At 49.1% G+C, this 18745-nt stretch overlaps 7 protein-coding genes across 7 annotated transcripts; 3 read left to right on the plus strand and 4 right to left on the minus strand.

Moving 5' to 3' along the window:
* Positions 1-60: 60 nt before the first annotated feature.
* On the plus strand, positions 61-5547 carry Bathy10g00630 (predicted protein; the record flags this gene model as incomplete). The annotated part of the gene is made up of 1 exon (XM_007510458.1): positions 61-5547. The coding sequence occupies one exon, from the start codon at positions 61-63 to the stop codon at positions 5545-5547; it is 5487 nt and encodes a 1828-aa protein (XP_007510520.1).
* A 262-nt stretch (positions 5548-5809) lies between these two features.
* Bathy10g00640 (heat shock protein 70) lies at positions 5810-7414 on the plus strand (the record flags this gene model as incomplete). The annotated part of the gene is made up of 1 exon (XM_007510747.1): positions 5810-7414. The coding sequence occupies one exon, from the start codon at positions 5810-5812 to the stop codon at positions 7412-7414; it is 1605 nt and encodes a 534-aa protein (XP_007510809.1).
* Positions 7415-7514: 100 nt separating this feature from the next.
* Bathy10g00650 (predicted protein) lies at positions 7515-8186 on the minus strand (the record flags this gene model as incomplete). The annotated part of the gene is made up of 1 exon (XM_007510443.1): positions 7515-8186. One exon carries the CDS (start codon positions 8184-8186, stop codon positions 7515-7517), a length of 672 nt encoding a protein of 223 aa, XP_007510505.1.
* Positions 8187-8962: 776 nt separating this feature from the next.
* On the plus strand, positions 8963-12136 carry Bathy10g00660 (predicted protein; the record flags this gene model as incomplete). Its single annotated transcript, XM_007510463.1, has 1 exon — positions 8963-12136. One exon carries the CDS (start codon positions 8963-8965, stop codon positions 12134-12136), a length of 3174 nt encoding a protein of 1057 aa, XP_007510525.1.
* A 116-nt stretch (positions 12137-12252) lies between these two features.
* Positions 12253-12828, minus strand: Bathy10g00670 (predicted protein; the record flags this gene model as incomplete). The annotated part of the gene is made up of 1 exon (XM_007510766.1): positions 12253-12828. One exon carries the CDS (start codon positions 12826-12828, stop codon positions 12253-12255), a length of 576 nt encoding a protein of 191 aa, XP_007510828.1.
* Positions 12829-12967: 139 nt separating this feature from the next.
* Bathy10g00680 (predicted protein) lies at positions 12968-13963 on the minus strand (the record flags this gene model as incomplete). Its single annotated transcript, XM_007510475.1, has 1 exon — positions 12968-13963. The coding sequence occupies one exon, from the start codon at positions 13961-13963 to the stop codon at positions 12968-12970; it is 996 nt and encodes a 331-aa protein (XP_007510537.1).
* Positions 13964-14069: 106 nt separating this feature from the next.
* Bathy10g00690 (unknown protein) lies at positions 14070-18614 on the minus strand (the record flags this gene model as incomplete). The annotated part of the gene is made up of 1 exon (XM_007510770.1): positions 14070-18614. The coding sequence occupies one exon, from the start codon at positions 18612-18614 to the stop codon at positions 14070-14072; it is 4545 nt and encodes a 1514-aa protein (XP_007510832.1).
* Positions 18615-18745: the final 131 nt, after the last annotated feature.

The following is an 18745-nucleotide window of genomic DNA, read 5'->3' on the forward strand; positions in this document are numbered from 1 at the left end:
TTTTGAGTGCGTGCCAACAATTCTTTCTTTTTGTTGGGGAAAAAAGAATAAAGAGAGATGATGAAGAACGTCACGCGAGACATTTCTCCGGCGAAAACAAACGATCAGATTGAAAGAGACATCGAAAAGGAGATGACGACAATGCACGACGAGGATGTGATGTTGTCTTCGCCGCGGTTCTTCTCAGAGGAGGAGGAGGAGAACGAAAATGACGACGCGCAATTTTTGATGCTGAACGTTGGTCCAGTCGGGACGAGGAGAGATTCGTTGAAAACTTCAAAGCGAAGACGAAGGTCTTTAGATTTTACCGCCGCCGCGTTGGGAGAGAATGAACAACAGCAACAAAACGCAGTTGCTCCTCTTCCAATACAACAACATTCCAAGAGTTTTTTAGCCTCGCTACCTCCGATTGATTCCCCGACGCTACTCAAGAAAGAGCAGAAGAAGAAACAGCTCGCGGAGACGACGACGGCGGAGACTATTCCGTTGCACTCGTTGCACTTGCCGGAATCGTTCGTGAAATATTTACACAGGAAAGGGATCAAGAAGTTGTACGATTGGCAATCGGACGTGCTAAACACCCCTGGCGTGTTAACGCACGGTCAAAATATCGTGTATTGCGCGCCCACGTCCGGTGGGAAATCCTTAGTCGCGGATATTTTGTTAGCGAGAAGATTGACGCAATACAAAGGGTGCATATGTTTGTTGGTGTTGCCATTCGTGTCCTTATGCGTGGAAAGAGCGAGAGACTTGGAGATTTTATTGTCGAGCATACACCGATTGCGCGTGTTGCGTCACTTTGGTGGGAGTGGCGGCGGTATACCGAAATCTGGAACTGGGCAAACGTACTTGATTGTGTGCACGCCGGAGAAAGCCAACGCTCTGGTGACGAAGATGATTGAACAACACAGATTGAAAGATTTGAAGTGCGTGGTGGTCGACGAGTTACACATGGTTCAAGAACCAGGGCGAGGTGCGACTTTGGAGTGTTTGTTGACGAAGTTAGTGTACGCGACTGAAGAGAATGGGAGTGGCGCGCCTGGAGATGCCGCAAATACAAACACGGTATTGGGCGACGTGTCGCAATACTCGTCCTCGGACGGCGGGTACTCCATCTTCTCGCCACCGTCTAAAGAAGGTGAAAATACAATGAATAACCAAAGGCCGATACAGATTGTTGGCATGTCCGCGACGTTACCGAACGTAAATGCGCTGGCGGAATGGCTGGACGCGTCTTGTAGCATTAGTAACTATCGACCGGTGACGTTGGAAGTCTTCGTCAAATCGAGAAATAATATTATCGACAGTGCGTCGGGCGAAGTCGTTCGTACGTTAGAGCAAGGAAACGATGTGGTACACGTAGGTAAACTGTGCATGGAAACGTTACAGGAAAATGGCCAGGTTCTTGTCTTTTGCGGCACGCGAGATAAATGTCGAGTACTCGCAGATCAGTTGGCGAAAATGAAATTTGTTGATGTTAATTTAGGTATCGGGAACTCGGTCGAGGCGAGAGAACAATTCGCCTACGACGCTTTACCGAGGAACGATAAAGATGGTTCGATTTCCAATATCGCCAAGTACATCATTTCAGGTATTGCGTTCCATCACGCTGGCATGCAAGTAGAAGAACGTCAAGCGATTGAAGTTGCATATAAACGTGGCTTGGTTCGCATCGTATGCGCCACGTCCACGCTCGCGGCGGGCGTGAACATGCCCGCGCGAAGGGTTATCGTTCGCGACTTGCTCGTCGGTGGAACGCAAAAACTGGAACCGAGAAATCTGCAGCAAATGATCGGTCGCGCTGGAAGAGCTGGCTTAGACGATCGAGGCAGCGCTTACGTTTTCGTCGGTCAAGACGTTCCGGAGAAAGTCCTCGAGAAGAAAATCGAGGAAGTGCGCGACATGCTCGAAGGGGATTTGCCCGAGTTGGAATCTGCGTTGGCACAAGCTGGCATGCGGCGTGTCATGTTGGAGGGATGTGCTTCAGGTTTAGTCCGACACGCGAGAGAAGTCAAACGCTACGCGCAGAAAACGCTATTATCCGCGTTGAACGATTTCGACGATTACGTGCAATCCATCGCCGTCGAGGCGTTGAAGTGGTTGCAAGACGAAGCGTTATTGAAATGGTGTCCGAAAACGCACACATATTCAGCCTCAAATTTAGGAAACGCCGCGGCGCAATCTGGGATGGTTAAAGTCGAATCGATTCGACGCGTCGAACAAGATTTGTTGTTAGCCAGGAAGGCTTTAGTCTTAGCCACGCCTCTGCACTTGTTGTTTCTGATTACTCCGACATTGGATTGGCGCGAAGAGGAAATCGTGCAAAAGAACGGCAAAGTCATCAAGAAGATGGTCCCGCCTAACCCGTTACCTCCATTAAATCAAAAGTTCTTCATGGATTTGTACTCAAACTTAGATCCATTGCAAAAGTCTGTTCTGGAAATGGTCGGTATTGATCGCGCGTACGTCGAAAGTCGTTTACAACAAGGTAAAATGGACAACCCGCGAGACGAGAATCATGCGAGGCAACGACTGCTGTGCATTCGATTCATCAACGCGTTAATTTTACTCGACTTAGTCGAAGAAGTCAAAGTCGATCACATATGTAAAAAGTATTCCATCACCGGTCATACGTTGAAAAAGTTACAGGAAGAATCGGTTCGTTTAGGATTCACCGTCTCGTCCGTGTGCGTGTACATGCGATGGCAGGATTTAGGCGATTTGGTAAATCGCGCTGCGGAACGGCTCATGGTTGGTGGCAGAGAAGATATTTTACCACTCACTTGCGTCGGAGACTGCATAGATGTGACTCGAGCGCGAGCGTTACTAGATGCGGGAATGAAATCGCCAAAAGATGTCGTCGGATTTGGCGTCAAAAGAGTGCAAAAAGCCATCAAACGTTTGAACACGGTGAAAAACTCGGCACACACGGCGAACCAGATTTTTAGAGCGTGCGAGAAATTTATCGCCGAGGAAGCGAAAGCGGCGAGAGAAGAAGCGGAACAGAGAATGCGTGAGTTGATGGAAGAGGAAGAGTTGTTTTGTTTGGAGGAGGAGAATAACACGACCAATAACACTACGACCACCACGACCACGATGCTTCTCAAGGAAGAAGAAGAAGAAGAGCAAGCGGAAGCGGAAGACATGTGGGCGGGAGGTTGCAGAGGAGGCGTTAAAAAACGAAAAGACCACGTTTTGGTCGAAGGTAAAAATGAGAACGCGAGGAATGCTTCTTCTTTCAAGCGCGCGAAAAGATATCCAACGCCGTTCACGGAGGAAGACGACGACGATTTCGATCTCGACGACAAAACCCCGAGCATTGTCTTCTGCAGAGATGCGGAACAAGTCGCCGCGTTGACAAAGAAATGGCGCGAGTCCGAAAAATACGCCATTCTCTTCGAACCAAACCCATTGGAACCGTTTTCGTTGCCACCGATTGGTATCTTCTTAGCATTTAGCGACGAGTGCGTGTATTTCATGCGCTTACGCGCAAAGTCAAGAGATGAGGCCGGCAACGAAGCGACGGAAATCGTAAACGAAACGAAAGACAAACCGGCGTGCGACGTTGCCACGGCGATTGAGATTTTGCGAGACGCTCGGTCGAAGAAAATGACGATTGATTTGAAACCGCAACTGAGAAGTTTACTCGGTGCAGAAACGTTCGAAGACCGCGAATCGAGATTGAAGAATTCCGCTCGTTCAGTAGCCCAACAACCACACGAGTATTTCTTTGCGTTTTGTGGCGAGCGTGTTTTGGATCTTCGCATCATGGCGTGGTTGTTGCGACCGGACGTGCAGACGACACCGTGCGTCTCTTCTGCAAACGCATGGGGGTCATCGCGAATGTTGCGGTCGTCTAGTGAAAGTAACAATAACAATAAGGTAGTCTTGAATATGTCATCTGCTGCGATGACCTACGAAACATCCTTGTGCGACGCCATCTTGAGAACGTTCATCGGCGACCTCTCACCCGCGCTGAACGTCTCGAAAATCGAACGCCAATCGACGTACGATCCCCGAGCAAAAATAAATAGGCACCGAAATAAACTCTCTGTGTTTCGGCTAGAGCTAGCTAAAGCTGTGGCGACCATTTGGCACGTCTCGGAGACGTTTGAGCACATGTGCAAGAAAAGCGACGTGTACCAGGCTTTGCGAACGTTGGAAATGCCCTTCGCGCGAGCGTTGGCCGATATTGAAAATGTCGGCGTACCGATTAATGCTGCAGCACTCCAACCACACATCGCAAAAGCTAAAGCGAGACGAGATGAGATCGAAACCATTTGCATGCAATGGTATTCGCCCGAAATGCCCTCAGTGAATTTGAACTCGTCCACGGACGTGAGTATTTTACTGTTTGAAACGTTAGGTTTGACGCCGCCGGACGATGCAATAATTCCAGATTTTAACACCAAACGTTATAACGATAACGGTAAAAATGACAAAATTAAACGCAGGCAGAAGTTCAAAGTTGATGCGGAGTGTTTGAAGCAGTTGGCGCACCCAGTCGCGGCGTTGATATCCGAGCATAGGAGTTTGGGTAAGTACGTAGCTACCGCCGAGGAGCTTTCATTGGTCGCATCTCGTCCCATACAAGAAGAAGACGAAGTCGATGAGGATGGCGTCGATATTTCTCGAACGAAAGCAACGACGAAAGACCGCATATACGCGTTCGCGAACCAAACCGATACGGAAACTGGACGAACGACGTCCGTTAATCCAAACTTGTATTCCATTCCTCACGGCGCCGTTTCTGATGAGAAAGTGCCCACATCTCTGCGCTCGCTCTTTGAAGCTCCACAAGGGCGGATTTTAGTCGCGTGTGATTATGCTCAATTGGAATTGAGGTTAGTCGCGCACTGTTCCGAAGACGCGACGTTGATTTCCGCGCTGAGTTCTAACCCGTTCGAAGAGGAAAATGCGGATCCGTTTACGCGAATCGCCTCGAAATGGATGCGCGTGGATTACAACGCGGTGACTGACGAACAGAGGAAACAAACGAAAAATCTCGTATATGGTGTCATTTACGGTTCCGGCGTGAAATTGTTTGCAAAGAGCTTGAACATCGCTGAGAACGAAGCGACGAAAATGCTCGATGATCTCAAAGGTACCACTTTATTGGGCGTCGAAAAATGGAAATCGCAAATCCTTGCCTTAGAAAAGACGAAAGATTCGCCGCGCGCGAGAACGTTATCGGGACGTTTCAGAGATTTACCAGAACTGAAATCCGAGAATTTCTCGCACGCTGCTACCGCGGAAAGAGTCTTCATCAACACCTTGATGCAAGGCAGCGCGGTTGACATCCTTAAAATGGCCACCATGTCCGCGCTCGAAAACTTACGCAAGAAGTCCTTGTTGAAAAAAACCGATTTAATCTTAACCATACACGACGAGTTGTTGTTCGAATGCGACGAAAATCTCGCTAAAATGGTTGGTCGGGAGACAAGGAAAGCCATGGAAGATGTCGGGAAACACTTCAATTTGAAAGTGCCTTTATTTGCGGATTTACGAATCGGTAAGACGTGGGCGGATTTGAGCAAACGAAAATAAGGTGTATGAAATGAATACAATAGAAAAAGCCGCGCGGCAAAGAAAGTAGTGGTGTGTAGAAATACGAAGAAGACGACGACGAAACGTCGCAGGGATGCATATTAGGGCGTGCGTTGTAATAATAATACCACATCTGATGTTTACGTAGAAGGCGTAGCATTGTACAAAAATATCACCATTTTTGCTCCCAAATTCTTTCGCATTACCTAACAGTAATTATTCCCCTAGGCGCTTTCTTTAACGCGTAAAGCAAGATACACAAATGTTCGCCTCAGCGACGATATTGCCAATAGTGCATCATCATCGTCGTCAGCATCGCTTCGCATCTTCTCGCGCGAGTACTAAGACCGCATCGTCGCACGGCAGACGAAGAAATCAACTCCTCGTCGTCACCAACACCAACACCAATTCGAATTCGTCTGGCATTTGTGGCATCGATTTGGGCACGACGAACAGCGCCGTCGCGATAGTCACGGACTCTGGGAAAACGGAAATCGTCCCGATACCGACAATAAATAACGTGGAAACGACGAGAACGATGCCATCGGTGATACATTTCACGAGTTCTGGTGAAGTTTTGACCGGACACGATGCGGTTCCTTTTTTACGCTCCGACCCGAAAAACACGTTCGGTTCGGTGAAAAGGCTCATAGGAAGGAAATATCGGAAAGCGAAGGAGGATATGAAATCGGTATCGTACGAGTGCTGCTTCGACGACGAGACAAAAAGAGTGGGCATAAAAGTACCGAATTTAGGCGAAGGTGTTTCTTTACTTCCAGAAGAAATATCCTCGAAGGTTATCGAGCGACTCGTTCTCGAAGCCGAGCGGTATCGAGGTCTCGAGAGAGGGACGATTGAAAAAGCGGTGATTACGGTTCCTGCGTATTTTGATCAGACGCAAGTGGATGCAACCGTAGATGCGGGGATGATGGCTGGCTTGAAAGTGGTGAAGACGTTGAGAGAACCGGAAGCCGCGGCTTTGGCGTACGGGGTGGACATCATGAACCCGGACTTGGACGAAACGATTTTCGTTTTCGATTTAGGCGGCGGCACGTTCGACGTGTCGATTTTAGAAGTTGGCGGTGGAACGTTGGAGGTGTTAGCCACTGGGGGAGATTCTAGATTAGGCGGGGACGATTTAGACGTAGCCGTAGCGAAATGGATGAGTAAAGAGTGCGATAAGAAAGGGTTGATTGTTGATTTTAGAGGCGCGTTGTTAAACGCCAGGAGGACGAGAGAGAAACTTTCCGACGTGGATGTTGTGAACGTGCCTTTACCACCAGATGGGAAAGAGGTAGCGTTTACGAGACAGATGTTAGAGAAAGCTTGCACGAGCGTTTTGCGACGAATGCGACAGCCGTGCGTGGAATGCGCGGATAGCGCCGGGGTGAACTTGGAACGTCTCAGGCAAATCGAAGAGGCGAAGAACAAGAAGAAAAATAGAAACAAGATTAGCACGAGATCGGCTGGACGGCCATTTGATAGAGTATTATTAGTTGGAGGAGCGACAAAAACGCCTTGTGTGAGAAAGTTTGTCGAAAACACATTTTCGAGGAAACCAGAGTTGGATTTAGTGGACCCGGACGAAGTCGTCGCGCTTGGCGCAGCTGTGAGAGCGGGGAGTTTGTCTGGGACCATAGATAACGTAGATACGTTCAACCCGTTAGAAGCGGGACTTATTCGAGCGTTTGCTGCCGCAAAAGGGCTTAACAATACTGAAGCTGGCGGCGCTGTTGGCGATTTGGAGGATGATGACGGTGAATACGATGAGTTTGACGAAGCGTATTTGAACGAGGACGAGGGCGAGTGGGAAGACAACGAGATCCCAGAAGACTTGGACGATTTGAAAGAGATGATAGAACAATAATAATACGAATAGAATTTTTGCTGCTTTTGTGTGTAGATGTACAATATATGGCGATAGATTGAATACGGTTACTGCTACTACACTGTATGTGTGTTCTTTATTAAGTTTTTTTACTAAACAAACTCTCTTCGAGTCTTTCCGTGATGCTCGCACCTACGGGTTTCAGTTCTATCGTTCTAATCGTTTTTGGGTTATGATTGTCATCATTGCTATCACCTTCCTCCTCCTCCTCGTCGTCGTCGTCGTCGTTATCAATCTCTTCACTTTCATAGTCCAATGCGAGTAAATGCGCCTCGTGAACCGCTCCAAACTTGTTTTCAAAATCATCCTCGCTCGAGTTTATCTCAGCCGACGCCGATATGAACACGTCCACTCTATTCTCCGCTTTTTCAATCAAAGACCCCAACCTGTCCGGCCATTCGAACACTGACACGCTCGTATTTGAAAAAGTATCCTCTAAATCAATCAACTGCATCACGCTCTTTTCGTCTGGTAATCGATACAGGTCAAAATGGTGCACCTTTTGAACGCCTTTCATCGTATCGCTCTCGTCGTCCTTCTCGTACGTGTTCTGAATCAGATACGTCGGAGACGTGACGGACAAAGACAAACCTTCGTTCAACGCGGAACGAATAAACGCTCTCGCAAACAGAGATTTCCCGGCACCGACGGTGCCGTGCAAACAAATCACATCGCCGCCTCGTATAACCATTTCGGCTAAAATTTTTGCAATTTGGCCAGTTTGGGAAGGTTTTTTCGTCCTGAACGACATCTTTTTCATCAAAGACGACGCGCTTTTGTTGTCGTTGCTCTCATCATCATCAGTGGCAGCTTTGGTGGTGGTAAACAGTGCTCTGCTGTTACTGTTTTTGTTCAAATAATAATAATAATAATAATAATAACAACACCCATCACGCGGCGTCCTCCTTCTCCCTCTGTTTTGCATCATCCTCAAATACCGTTGTTCCGTGTTTTGCCTTTCTGACAAAAAGGACGACGACGAAACCACCACCGCTTTCGTCGTCGTCGTCGCAAAACCACTTCTCGTCGCAAAACCACCTCGACGAGAAAAACACCTCCGACAACACGTTTTGTTCGCTCTGGCAATACCGTTGATGATCATTTATCGTCGTGTGTTATATTCGTATTCTCTTTCGCCCCAAAACAAAGTGTTGAAAAGGTACGTTTTTTTCCCCTTCTTTTTTTCTCTTATACCCTAAACCTTGTACAGGGGTGCTTTTTCTCTCTCTCTCTCTCTCTCTCTGTGAAAGAAATTTTGTCATAAAAAGAGAGCTTCTCTGCGAACGACGACAAAGAGCGACGACCGGAGAGGAGCAGCTAGAAGAAAGAAATAAGACGAGCGAAAAGGAGAGAGAGATTTCATCTGAACATCGAGCCTGTTCGAGGAAAGGAGCGTTTTCTCTAAGTCGCGTTTTTATTTGTTTTTTATTGCAATAGAAGAAAAGAGCAATTGAGAAGAAGAGCGCAGATCTTGTTAGAATTCCGATCACATCAGAAACGCATTCTTTTCCGTATACATAAGTATTCATGACGGTCCCTTCAGAAGGAGAAGAAACGACCACCACCGCTGCGGCGAAAGATGCGCTCGAGAATCTCTCCTTGAGACCGGAAACGGCATCAAACAACAACGCGGGGTGGCAAACGCAAGGTGAAAAAGGAGAAAAAGGAGGGAAACCGAAACCACCCGGGAAAGAAGAATCGACGCATAAGTGGAAAGAAGAAGACGATCGAGACTTTCAAACGGTGACAAACAGACGCGCATCCGTGGACCACAAGAGGAGAGAGTATGCAGAACCGAGAGGAAGTGGTGGTGGTATGGGGGGGTTAAGAGGCGGGAGAATTTCAGAAGACCGAGGGGGAGGAGGCGAGAGGAATTCCATCCCTGGTTTGAGACCACCGCGAGGGTACGAGAAGAGAGAAGGAGGAAACGATTTTTATAACCGAAACCGTAAAGATGGACCGTCGAGACCGAACCAAAACAGATCTGGGTTTTCTATTGGAAGAGGTCGAGGTCAAGGAAAAGGTCACGGGAACGTTTTAGGCGGCCCTGGTGGCGGGTACGAAGTGAACATGGCGCAACCGTACGCGCCCGGGTTTAACGAAGCCGAGCTCGAAATCGAAGAGAAGAAAAGTTGCATCTCGGAGGAATTTGAGAAGAGCATCGCGGAACACGCGACAGAGTTTGAGAAGTTGTTTAAAGACGAAAGAGAGTCGAATCCGGATCGCGAGAACATTGAACACGTGTACGGGGCGATGGAACTGGTTAAAATTTTGAGAGATTTGGAAGCGGCGAACGCCTGCGAATTGCCGGCGGAGGTGGATAAAGACACCGTGCCGTTGAGATCGGTGAAACCTGGAGATATGTTGTGGGATTTGACCATGTTCGCAAACAGGGTGAAGACAAATCCGGGGGCGCCAGCAGGGCAACTGAAAGGTCCGGCGTGGAAAGACGGCGAAGACGCTTTGGGACGAAAAAAGAAAGATCGATACGAAGTTGGCGACGGGAAAGGATCGTACTCTACACAAAATAGAGGCGGCAGGAGAGATGAATACGACGGTGTGCCCGAGTGGGCTTTGGATGGGAACCAATTAAAAGACCGAACGGAGGTTGGAGATTCATTTTTGGGCGGTGCCATGCCGGCGTTGACGGAGGAGGAGATGCGCCAGATGCGCGAGGAAATCGCCTCGGGCACGACGAGGTCAGAGGCGAGAGTCGTCCCTGAAAGCGAAAAGATTGAGCTCACCGAAGCTGATATCAATGGTTTAATTACTGAGGACGCGTTTACGCAAGATATTAAAGCGGAATTAATGGAACAAGAAGCGGCGAAGAATCAACCGAGACAACAATCGAGATTTGTCATCGAAGAGGATTCTCCAAACGTGTCTTCCGGCGGTGGCTTTTTCGGAGATTTGAACGCACCGAATGTTGCGCAGCAACATCAAATGATGCAGCAGCAACAGCGGCAGCAACAACCGGCGGCGCCGGTGTCTATACCGACGAACTGGATGTACTTGGATCCCGCGGGCGCGCCGCAAGGACCATTTACGCGAGATGAGATCACAGAGTGGCACCAAGGCGGCTTCTTCCCGATGGATTTACCGTTGAGACCGTCTGATGCACCAATAAACTTCAAGTACGTTCCTCTTCAGGCGCTGTTAAAAATGGGATGGCGGTACGATCAAGTCTTGAACGCCATGAACGGAGGAGTTCGAGCGATTCCCGCGCCAGTTCAGCAACAACAACAACAGCAGCAGCAGCAGCGACAGCCTACCGGAGGTGGTGGCAGCGGCGGCGGCGGGCTGCTTAGTAACATTATGGGTGCAGCGGTGCCGTCTGGTCACCCAGCCGCGCCGTCCGGGCCGACAAAGTCGCTCGCTGATATCGAAGGCGGCGTTGCCGCAGTCAAGAAGGGCATGCCGCAACCGCGCGCCGGTGTGGTTGCGCCGAAGCCGAACGTCGCTCCATCACCATCACCAGCTACTGGAGGTGGTTTATTAGGAAGTATAATGGGTAGTGCCGGTGGTTTACCACAAGGGCATCATCAACAACAACAAGGTCAAAGCAAAGGTATGGGCATGTCGTTACAAGAGATGGAAGATCGACAGCGGGCGATGCTCGTTTTAGAGAAACAAAGCGAAGAAAATGCCCGCATAAATAGACAAAAACAAGAGCAAGAACAAAAACGTTTAGAAATGGAAAGACAGCAAAAACAGCAACAGCAGCAACAGCAGCAGCAACAAGCGCAACAGAAGCCAGCTTGGGGCGGAGCAAAACCAGCTGCCGTTGTCAATGAAGGACGAAGTTTAGCGGACATTCAAAGAGAAGAAGCCGAGTTAGAGAGACAACGCAGAGCGAATGCGCCTGATATGCCCGCAGGAGGCCAAGGTGGTCTTCTGGGAACGCCGTGGGGTACCGGCGCGCCGCAAAACGCTCGAGCACAACCGGCGAAACCGGCGTCGGGTTCCTTGGCGGCAGTCATGGCGCAAGAGCAAGCGCAAGCGAGGAAAAGGCAAGAGATTTTGCAACGCGAAGCGAACGAGAGAATGGCAAACATGAAGGGTGGATGGCAAGGTAGTGGTGGTAGTACTGTCGGCGGTAACGATGGTCAAAAGTCGTTAGCGGAGATTCAACGAGAAGAAGAGGAACGGCGCCAACGTGAAATGGCTGCGAAGAACGAAGAACTGTTGGGTATGCCGCAAAACGCCATCGGCACTGCGTGGGCGACTGGAAAATTAGCAAGTAGTAGTAACCCTCCACCGCCTCAACAGCAACAACCGCCGCCGCCGAAGCGACCGACGATGATGATGCCGCGACAGATGCAAGGTTCGCAACGCAAAGTGCAATCCGATTTCGATCGTCCCGATAGCGCCGGCTCCGCGCCGCGATCCAACCCAGGAAGCCACAACAACTCTATCGCGGATAATATGAACCAAATCGACGGCGACTCTTGGGGTGCGCCTCCGGCGCCAAAGAACAAGCGCGCGTTGCAACAATGGTGCAAACGCGCGATGAAAACGTTGAACGGATCCGAAGATTTAACTCTAGTGGATTTCTTGCTCTCCTTGGCGAGCGCGGGAGAGGTTCAAGAGTACGTTGGTTTGTATTTAGGCAACACGCCAAAAGCCACGGAGTTTGGCTTAGAGTTGGTGAAGCAAAAACGAGCGGATCCGAGTTTGAAAGACGGCATCGCGCGCTTGTGAGCTCATAATGGAATAAGAGAGAAAGTAAAACAAATAAAAAGTGGTAATAAAAAGAATAAGCGAATATATCAATCCGTGAATATATAAATACAACAGCAGCGAGCGCGCTAAAAGTTTTAAAAGTCAATACCAGGACACGGTAACCCAAACACTATTCCTCCTATGCACGACTGCAACGGCTTCCCGTATATTATCGGTAACAAGAACGCCGCGCCGATGTTCCCTAAACTTAAAAACGACGCCAAGAACGCGCAAAAAATGCCCACCGCTTTTATCTGTTCTGGATCTTTGAAAAAATCTGACCCTTCTTCGGAGACGTACGTTCCGTCTCGATCGTACACTCTTTGCTTCATCTCCAGCTCTTTCTTTCGTTCATCGTTCAACCGTTTTTCTTTTTCTGAGATGGATTCTTCCTTTTCTGCGAAGAACGATTCGAAGGTTTCCGTGAATGTTTTTTCTTCCTTCGTATCTTCACTCTCTGTCACCTCTGCATCATCGGAAGAGGCTTTCGTTCTTTTGTGTCTCGTATTTGTACGGGGGAAGGTAAAATGTGTCTCGTGATGATGATGATTTCTTTGGGTGTGTTGTTGCTGATGATAATAACGCTTCTTTGCGAAGTTACCTTTACCGTTGCGGAAAAGAACAGTCTCAGCGTTCCTGATCGCGCTCGATGAAATGGTTTTGACGATCATCGTCGTCGTTTACGCCGTCTTTTAATCGTGCGTGCTTTTAAATGATGATGTAATTTTGGATGATTTTCGATCCAAAATGGAAAGATATTTCTCACGCAGATATTTCTCTTTAATTTTACAACAGCTTTTCTTCGAATTATTACTTTTGTTGCACGACGCACCCTTTCAACCCGTTCCCGATCGTTCTGGAATCGTCGTCCAACTTTTCCGGGGGGAACCCGCTCAGTTGTAACGGCCTCGTCGCAGACGCTTCTCCATTCGCCTGTCGAATAAAGTCTCGAATGTGCGCGACGGTGTGCGAGAGATTGAACTTGGCGACGAGGCGAGACCCGTCGCGTAAACGAATTTGAATCGACGTCGTCGGTTCTTTCTCGTCCACCGACCACGGTTTCATTTCTTCGAGCGCTTTTCCTCCTCCATCTCCGCCACCACCAACACCCTCGTCGTTTCCTTCTCCCTCTGCTCCTTCCAACTTATTCCCGCTCCCGCTAAACGCCTTCACGCCTTTCGGCGGCGTCCAATCCCTTCTCTCTCGTTTCAAATCAATCTTCACCGGATTCCTCGCCGAGGCTCCGGGGTGCATCAATTCCGGTGGACACATCCCTCGACCAATCATTTCGATAAACTCTTGATTTTCCGATGGATCCCGCAACGGTCCGTCGTCCACCGTGAACCCGTTGTCGTAAAACGTAACCACGCGTTCAATCCGCATCTCTTCTTTTTCCTCTTCTTTGTCTTCTTCTTCTTTCAAGTCGCCGTCCAACGCGTCGTCTTCTTCTTCCTTTTCCTCCTCGGTCATCTTCCTCCCTCTTCCGCTGAAAAAGACTTCCCTTTGGCTTCTGGTCGTCGTCGTATCTTCATCGGTATCGTCCTGTCGATGTCTCGCCCCGTGTCTCAACGCCTCTCGAAACATGTTTCCGTATCGACTGTCGTTCGTGAACTCCTCGCCGTCGCCGTTTTCTGGATGTTCTTTCTGTGATTGATGTTTGGAAGGATCGATGACGTTTTGCCCGGACGACGCGCCTCCCGCGTACCACTCCTGCGGTTTGTCCTCTTGATTGCCTTCTTCGTTTTCCTCGGCGTCTTTTATGTCTTTCAGCGTTCGAGGCGCGTTGTTGGTGTTCTCGCCGCCCATCTTTTAATGTGTTTTGTGTTTGTGTTTTAATGACGAGATCTCGTAAAACGTAAAATGTTGGACTTTTTACTCAAAATTGACTATTCGTATTTTTATAAGCGCTCCTTTAATGAACGACGAGGCTTTGAAACTGCTTAAACGGTCGATTCAGAGCGCCTCCGCGCTGCTCTTCTTCTTTAACTTTTTCTTTAAAATTCTTTTGTTTCATCAAAGCTTTGGCGATGCTCGCGATGACTTTCTTTTCCTCGTCGCCGAAGACGTTGAGCGAGTACAAGTCTCGCTCGAGCAAAGCGTTCAAGAAGAGGAGGATTTGTTTATCTTCTTCGTTCTCGTCGCAGAGTTTACTCAGCGCGATGGCGACGCATTCGCACGCTTCTTTCTTCGCGTTCGGTGATGGTGGAGAGGAAGAGACGCCGGCCTTTTCGTAGACGTAGCTGCCGACTAAATCGAGTATTTTTTCTACGCTTTCCTTTCTCGTAACTTTTTCAAGGAGGAGTTTCAAACAGCGCAAACTCGTTTGGGTCGTTTGATCGACAAAAATAGGGACGAGAGAGGTGACGGCATCGACGATTCCGGATTCCTCGTTTTCGATTTTGTCGTCGCCGTCGGTTGCTCTTTCAAATGCTCGGAACAAGACGCGTCGGGCGTAGAATCGGCAGACGCCGTCGAGATCTGTCTCGGCGACTTTGACCAACGTCGGCGCGAGTAAAGTGACGAAAGGTTTGAACGCCGAATATTCCAATTGGACCATTTCAAGGAGAGAGCGCAACACGTCTCGACGATCGTCGATGGTGCTCACATCCTCTTCTTTTTTTAAGCAGTCCAACGCGCGCATCACGCGTGCGCCAACGCCGAGCGATTGCGTTTGCGGCTTCCCCGTTACTCGAGCAATCGTCGGAGCAGCGTTAGGTGTTGTGCGCGCAGAAACGGGACCAGGCGTCGGAGCAGCGGATTTGACTACGGACGAGTGTTGACCGCTCATTTTCGTCAGCAATAAGTTCTTTTTCACCGTCGTCGGCGGCATTAAGTTGTTCATTTGCGAAACGTCTAAACCAAACGAGGCTTCGTTGTTGTTGTTGTTGTTGTTGTCGTTCACGTTCATCCTCGTCGAGGCATCACCGCCTCCCAAAATTGGTGACGGAGATATGGTCATTGGTATGCTGTTGTCCGTATTTATGGTACTGACTGGTGTCTTTCGCGTGCCAAAGCTCTTTCTGCTGCGACCGGTTGATTTGTCCAAGCACGCACCCGGTGTTCTTCCTGCGAGCGAAGTCGAGGCATCGTTTTCTTCCTCGCCGCCGTCGACAGGCTTGCCGTCGATATTTTCCGGCGTCGTCGAGGACGCTTTTTTTGTCTTCTTGTTCTTCTTCTTCGATGATCTTTCCAAAACATCCGCGTTCGATTTCTTCAAAAGCACGTCCGCTTTGATAGCTTCGTAATTCGCGACGATTTTCTCGACCGTTTCTTGATCGATTTCAAAACATACGACTCTCAACGCGTCCACGCACGCGTCGTACAAATTCGATTTAGAAGACACCGAAACGCATCGACTCGCACACTTCGCCAGCGTATTCGCCCAGTTCTTCAACTCGTCCGAGCCTTCCGCGAGATGCGCAATCTTCTTCTTGGACAAGTTCTTCGTACTCAACGCGTATCCGGAAAACTGCGCGACACCGGTTCGAGCGCGGTCGCACTTCTCCACGTCTGACTCAGTCGCTTCGATGGACACGAATGCTCTGCGTAGCGAAGGAAGTAAGCCGGTTTCTAGATCGACGTTGCGCGCTAAAGAAATGAGTGCTTCTTGCGCGGACGTTCGCGCGTTTGGATTTTGCCCGGCTAATCGCCCGAAAAGAGGTCCGGCTAAAATTTTCGTCGATTCCGCGAAAGCGAATTTGAACTCTTTCATGAACGAGTTGTTCGACGCCTCCATGGCCGAGGAGGAAGAGGCAATTTTAATGCGTAGCGAAGATACGTTGGTTAACGCGACGATAGCTTCCAAGGCGGGCACAAAACATCGAGACTCCGTCACATCGTCCGCGCAAAATCGCGCTAATGTCGTCGCCGCTCGGAGTACGAAGTCTGCCGATATCGCTTCGACGCCCTCTTTGTCGTCGTCGTCGTCGGTATTCTTCGAGAGGAGTTGCTCCATATCTTCTAAAGCATCTCGGAGACGTTCGGCAGCTTTTGCGCGAGCTGGTGGCGAGTCTGCAACTTCCGTTTGAGCGAGCGAGCGACCTAATCGTTCTCTCGGAGGGAGAGAGGAGTCGATGCTATCGTCGTCGTCTTTGTTGTTGTTGTTGTTGTTGTTATCGCGAAAGCCTTCTTCCGCGTCGACGTCGACATCAAACTCACTCTCTTTAATCGCCGCCATTCTCGTCGATATCGTTGCTGTTGCTGTCGTCGTCGCTCTCTTGCTCGCTTCCTCGACGAGTGCCGTGTGTTTCTTCAACGCCGGCTTAATCGACATGGGCGTTTGAATCGATAACATTCGCGGCGGCAAGTCAATCGTAAAGTCATCGTCCACCGGTTGCCCGATTCTATCGTTGTACGCCTTCATGTTATTCTGTGCCGCCAAAATCGCGTTGAGCTCGATGACTTCCGTCAATTCACCTTTCGAGTTGTTGTTGTCCTTTTGTTGTTCTTTTTCTTGTTGTAACTTTCGTTTCCGTTCTCGCATGGCGTCTTGCAAAGACATTTCATTACTCTTCTCATCCGAACCAGCCATAATCGTCTTCTTATTCTTCTTATTCTTCTTCTCCGAAGATGATACTAACGCTAAACGTCTTTTAATTTCAGGGTCTAACTGTTGCGTAAACGCATCGAAATACGATTCATCCACGACTCGATGAAACTTTTCGTACGCCAACTTGGCGTTACCGCGAACAGTCGCGTCGGCGTCTTCCAGCGCTTTCTCAATAGCGACGCTTGCGATATCCGCAACAGGTTTTGGCAAGTGCGAGGATCCAACCAAGCCAACTTCGAAGCATTCGGAGAGGTACAACGCACATTTCGCTCTCAACTTTGCAATTTTCGATACTTTCGGCGAGACGATTTCTTCCGCAAACACGCGCGCCAGGTGCACCTTTGGACCTTCATCGTCCAAACTGCTACCGCCGAAACAGTTCCGAACAATTTCCGAGACGCACGCGTCGCCGTTATCACTTATCACGCCCACCGAGACTATGATCGCTTTGAAAAGCGAAGGTAAAAGAATATCGAGAAACTCGTCGCTCAAATCGCCTTTCAGGCGTTGCGCCATGCACAAAACCGCTTGACATCCCGCGCGCGCGACCGACGAGCGCTTGTCGTGCACCGCATACGATAACTTATCGAGGATGAGTAAAACGGCGTTTGTTTCGCCAAACTTTTTGATCGACCCGTTTTGTTTCTTTATCACAATCGAAGCGTCTTTACAAAACTGTCGGAACTTGTTGTTTTGCAAGGTGCATAATTTGACGATTTTTTTACACCCGAGAACTCTCTTTTCCCATTCCGAGGAAGATTGATGCAACTCCTCGGCGATCGTTTCCAAGACGTGTTGCGTGCACTCTAAAGAGCTTAATGCGTGTTCTTCAGCTTGTTGCTTTTGTTTGGACTTGGACGTCGACTGCGTTAAAAACGCCTCCTTTGGCAACGCGTCGTCGGATTGAAACTTTTGCAACCGTTCGGATTGCTTCCTTAATCGTCTCGCCGGCGTCGTTTCGTTCGGATTGATCGGACTGCGCATCTCTAACAATCGATCTTCGCCAGGTCTCGTATTAGTAGTCGTCGTCGTCACATATCCTCCACCCTCAAACGCTCGCTCCAACGCTTTCCTCGTCTTAGGACTCATCCCGTTCGTTTCCAATAAAGCGCGCTCAATCCCTTGCCTTTCCGTGAAATCGTCTACTCTGGAATTCCGCAATGCCACGCACGCGCGTAAGCTCGCATCTTTCACCATTGGTTCTGCATCGTCGTCCGACAACAACAATAACTGCTTCAATTTCTTCACCGCGTTGGTACAATCCCAACTGAGCGAACTCTTCTCGCAAATCTCTTGGATAACTTTACACGCGTTCACGCGAGCTTTCACTGAACTCGTTTTCACATCCACGTTCAATTTGGTCACCAAAAACGTTTTCGTAATCGCTTTGGCGTCGCAGCACAACGACACTAAAGCGTCGATGGCGCTCTTCTCTTCGTCGTCCTTCTCGTCTCCGCCGCCTTCAACGCCGCCGGACAATTTTTTCAAACACGCGTTTACGAACAGTTTCTTCGCCGTCTCCGACCCGCCGTTCAAGCACTCCTTGAAAATCTCCTTATCTTTGCTCGATTGAATCGCTAAAGAAGTCACGCGCATCGCTCGAGCGTGGTGACGGTTTATCGTCTCGTTCTCATTCCCCGTCGTCGTGACGAGGAAAGACGCCACCGACTCGTACAACGTTTTGCCTAGCTCTTCCGTCCAGAAAATTTTGTTGCTTTCAGCAGATTTGAGGTGCATTTCCAACTGCGACAACGCGTGTATCACGTCTTCTACATCTTCATCTCTTCCTTTCGAAGAAGAAGAAGAGAGATTAAGGATGCGTTGGACGCTCTCGGAAAACCGTTTCAACGAAGTTTCCACCACATCCGCGGCTCTCGTCGCGCGTTGTTGTTCGTTGAGCGCATTCATTTTTTGTATCTCTTCTTTCAGCGTTCGATTTTCAAAAATTCCCCTCGTATTACGTTTTTATCCTTTCTCGAATGTTTTTTCACGAAGTAATAATATACTTATTATTATTAAATCTCTCTGCTTCTCTCTCG

This window comes from Bathycoccus prasinos, assembly GCF_002220235.1.
Source record: "Bathycoccus prasinos genomic : Chromosome_10".
NCBI lineage: Eukaryota > Viridiplantae > Chlorophyta > Mamiellophyceae > Mamiellales > Bathycoccaceae > Bathycoccus > Bathycoccus prasinos.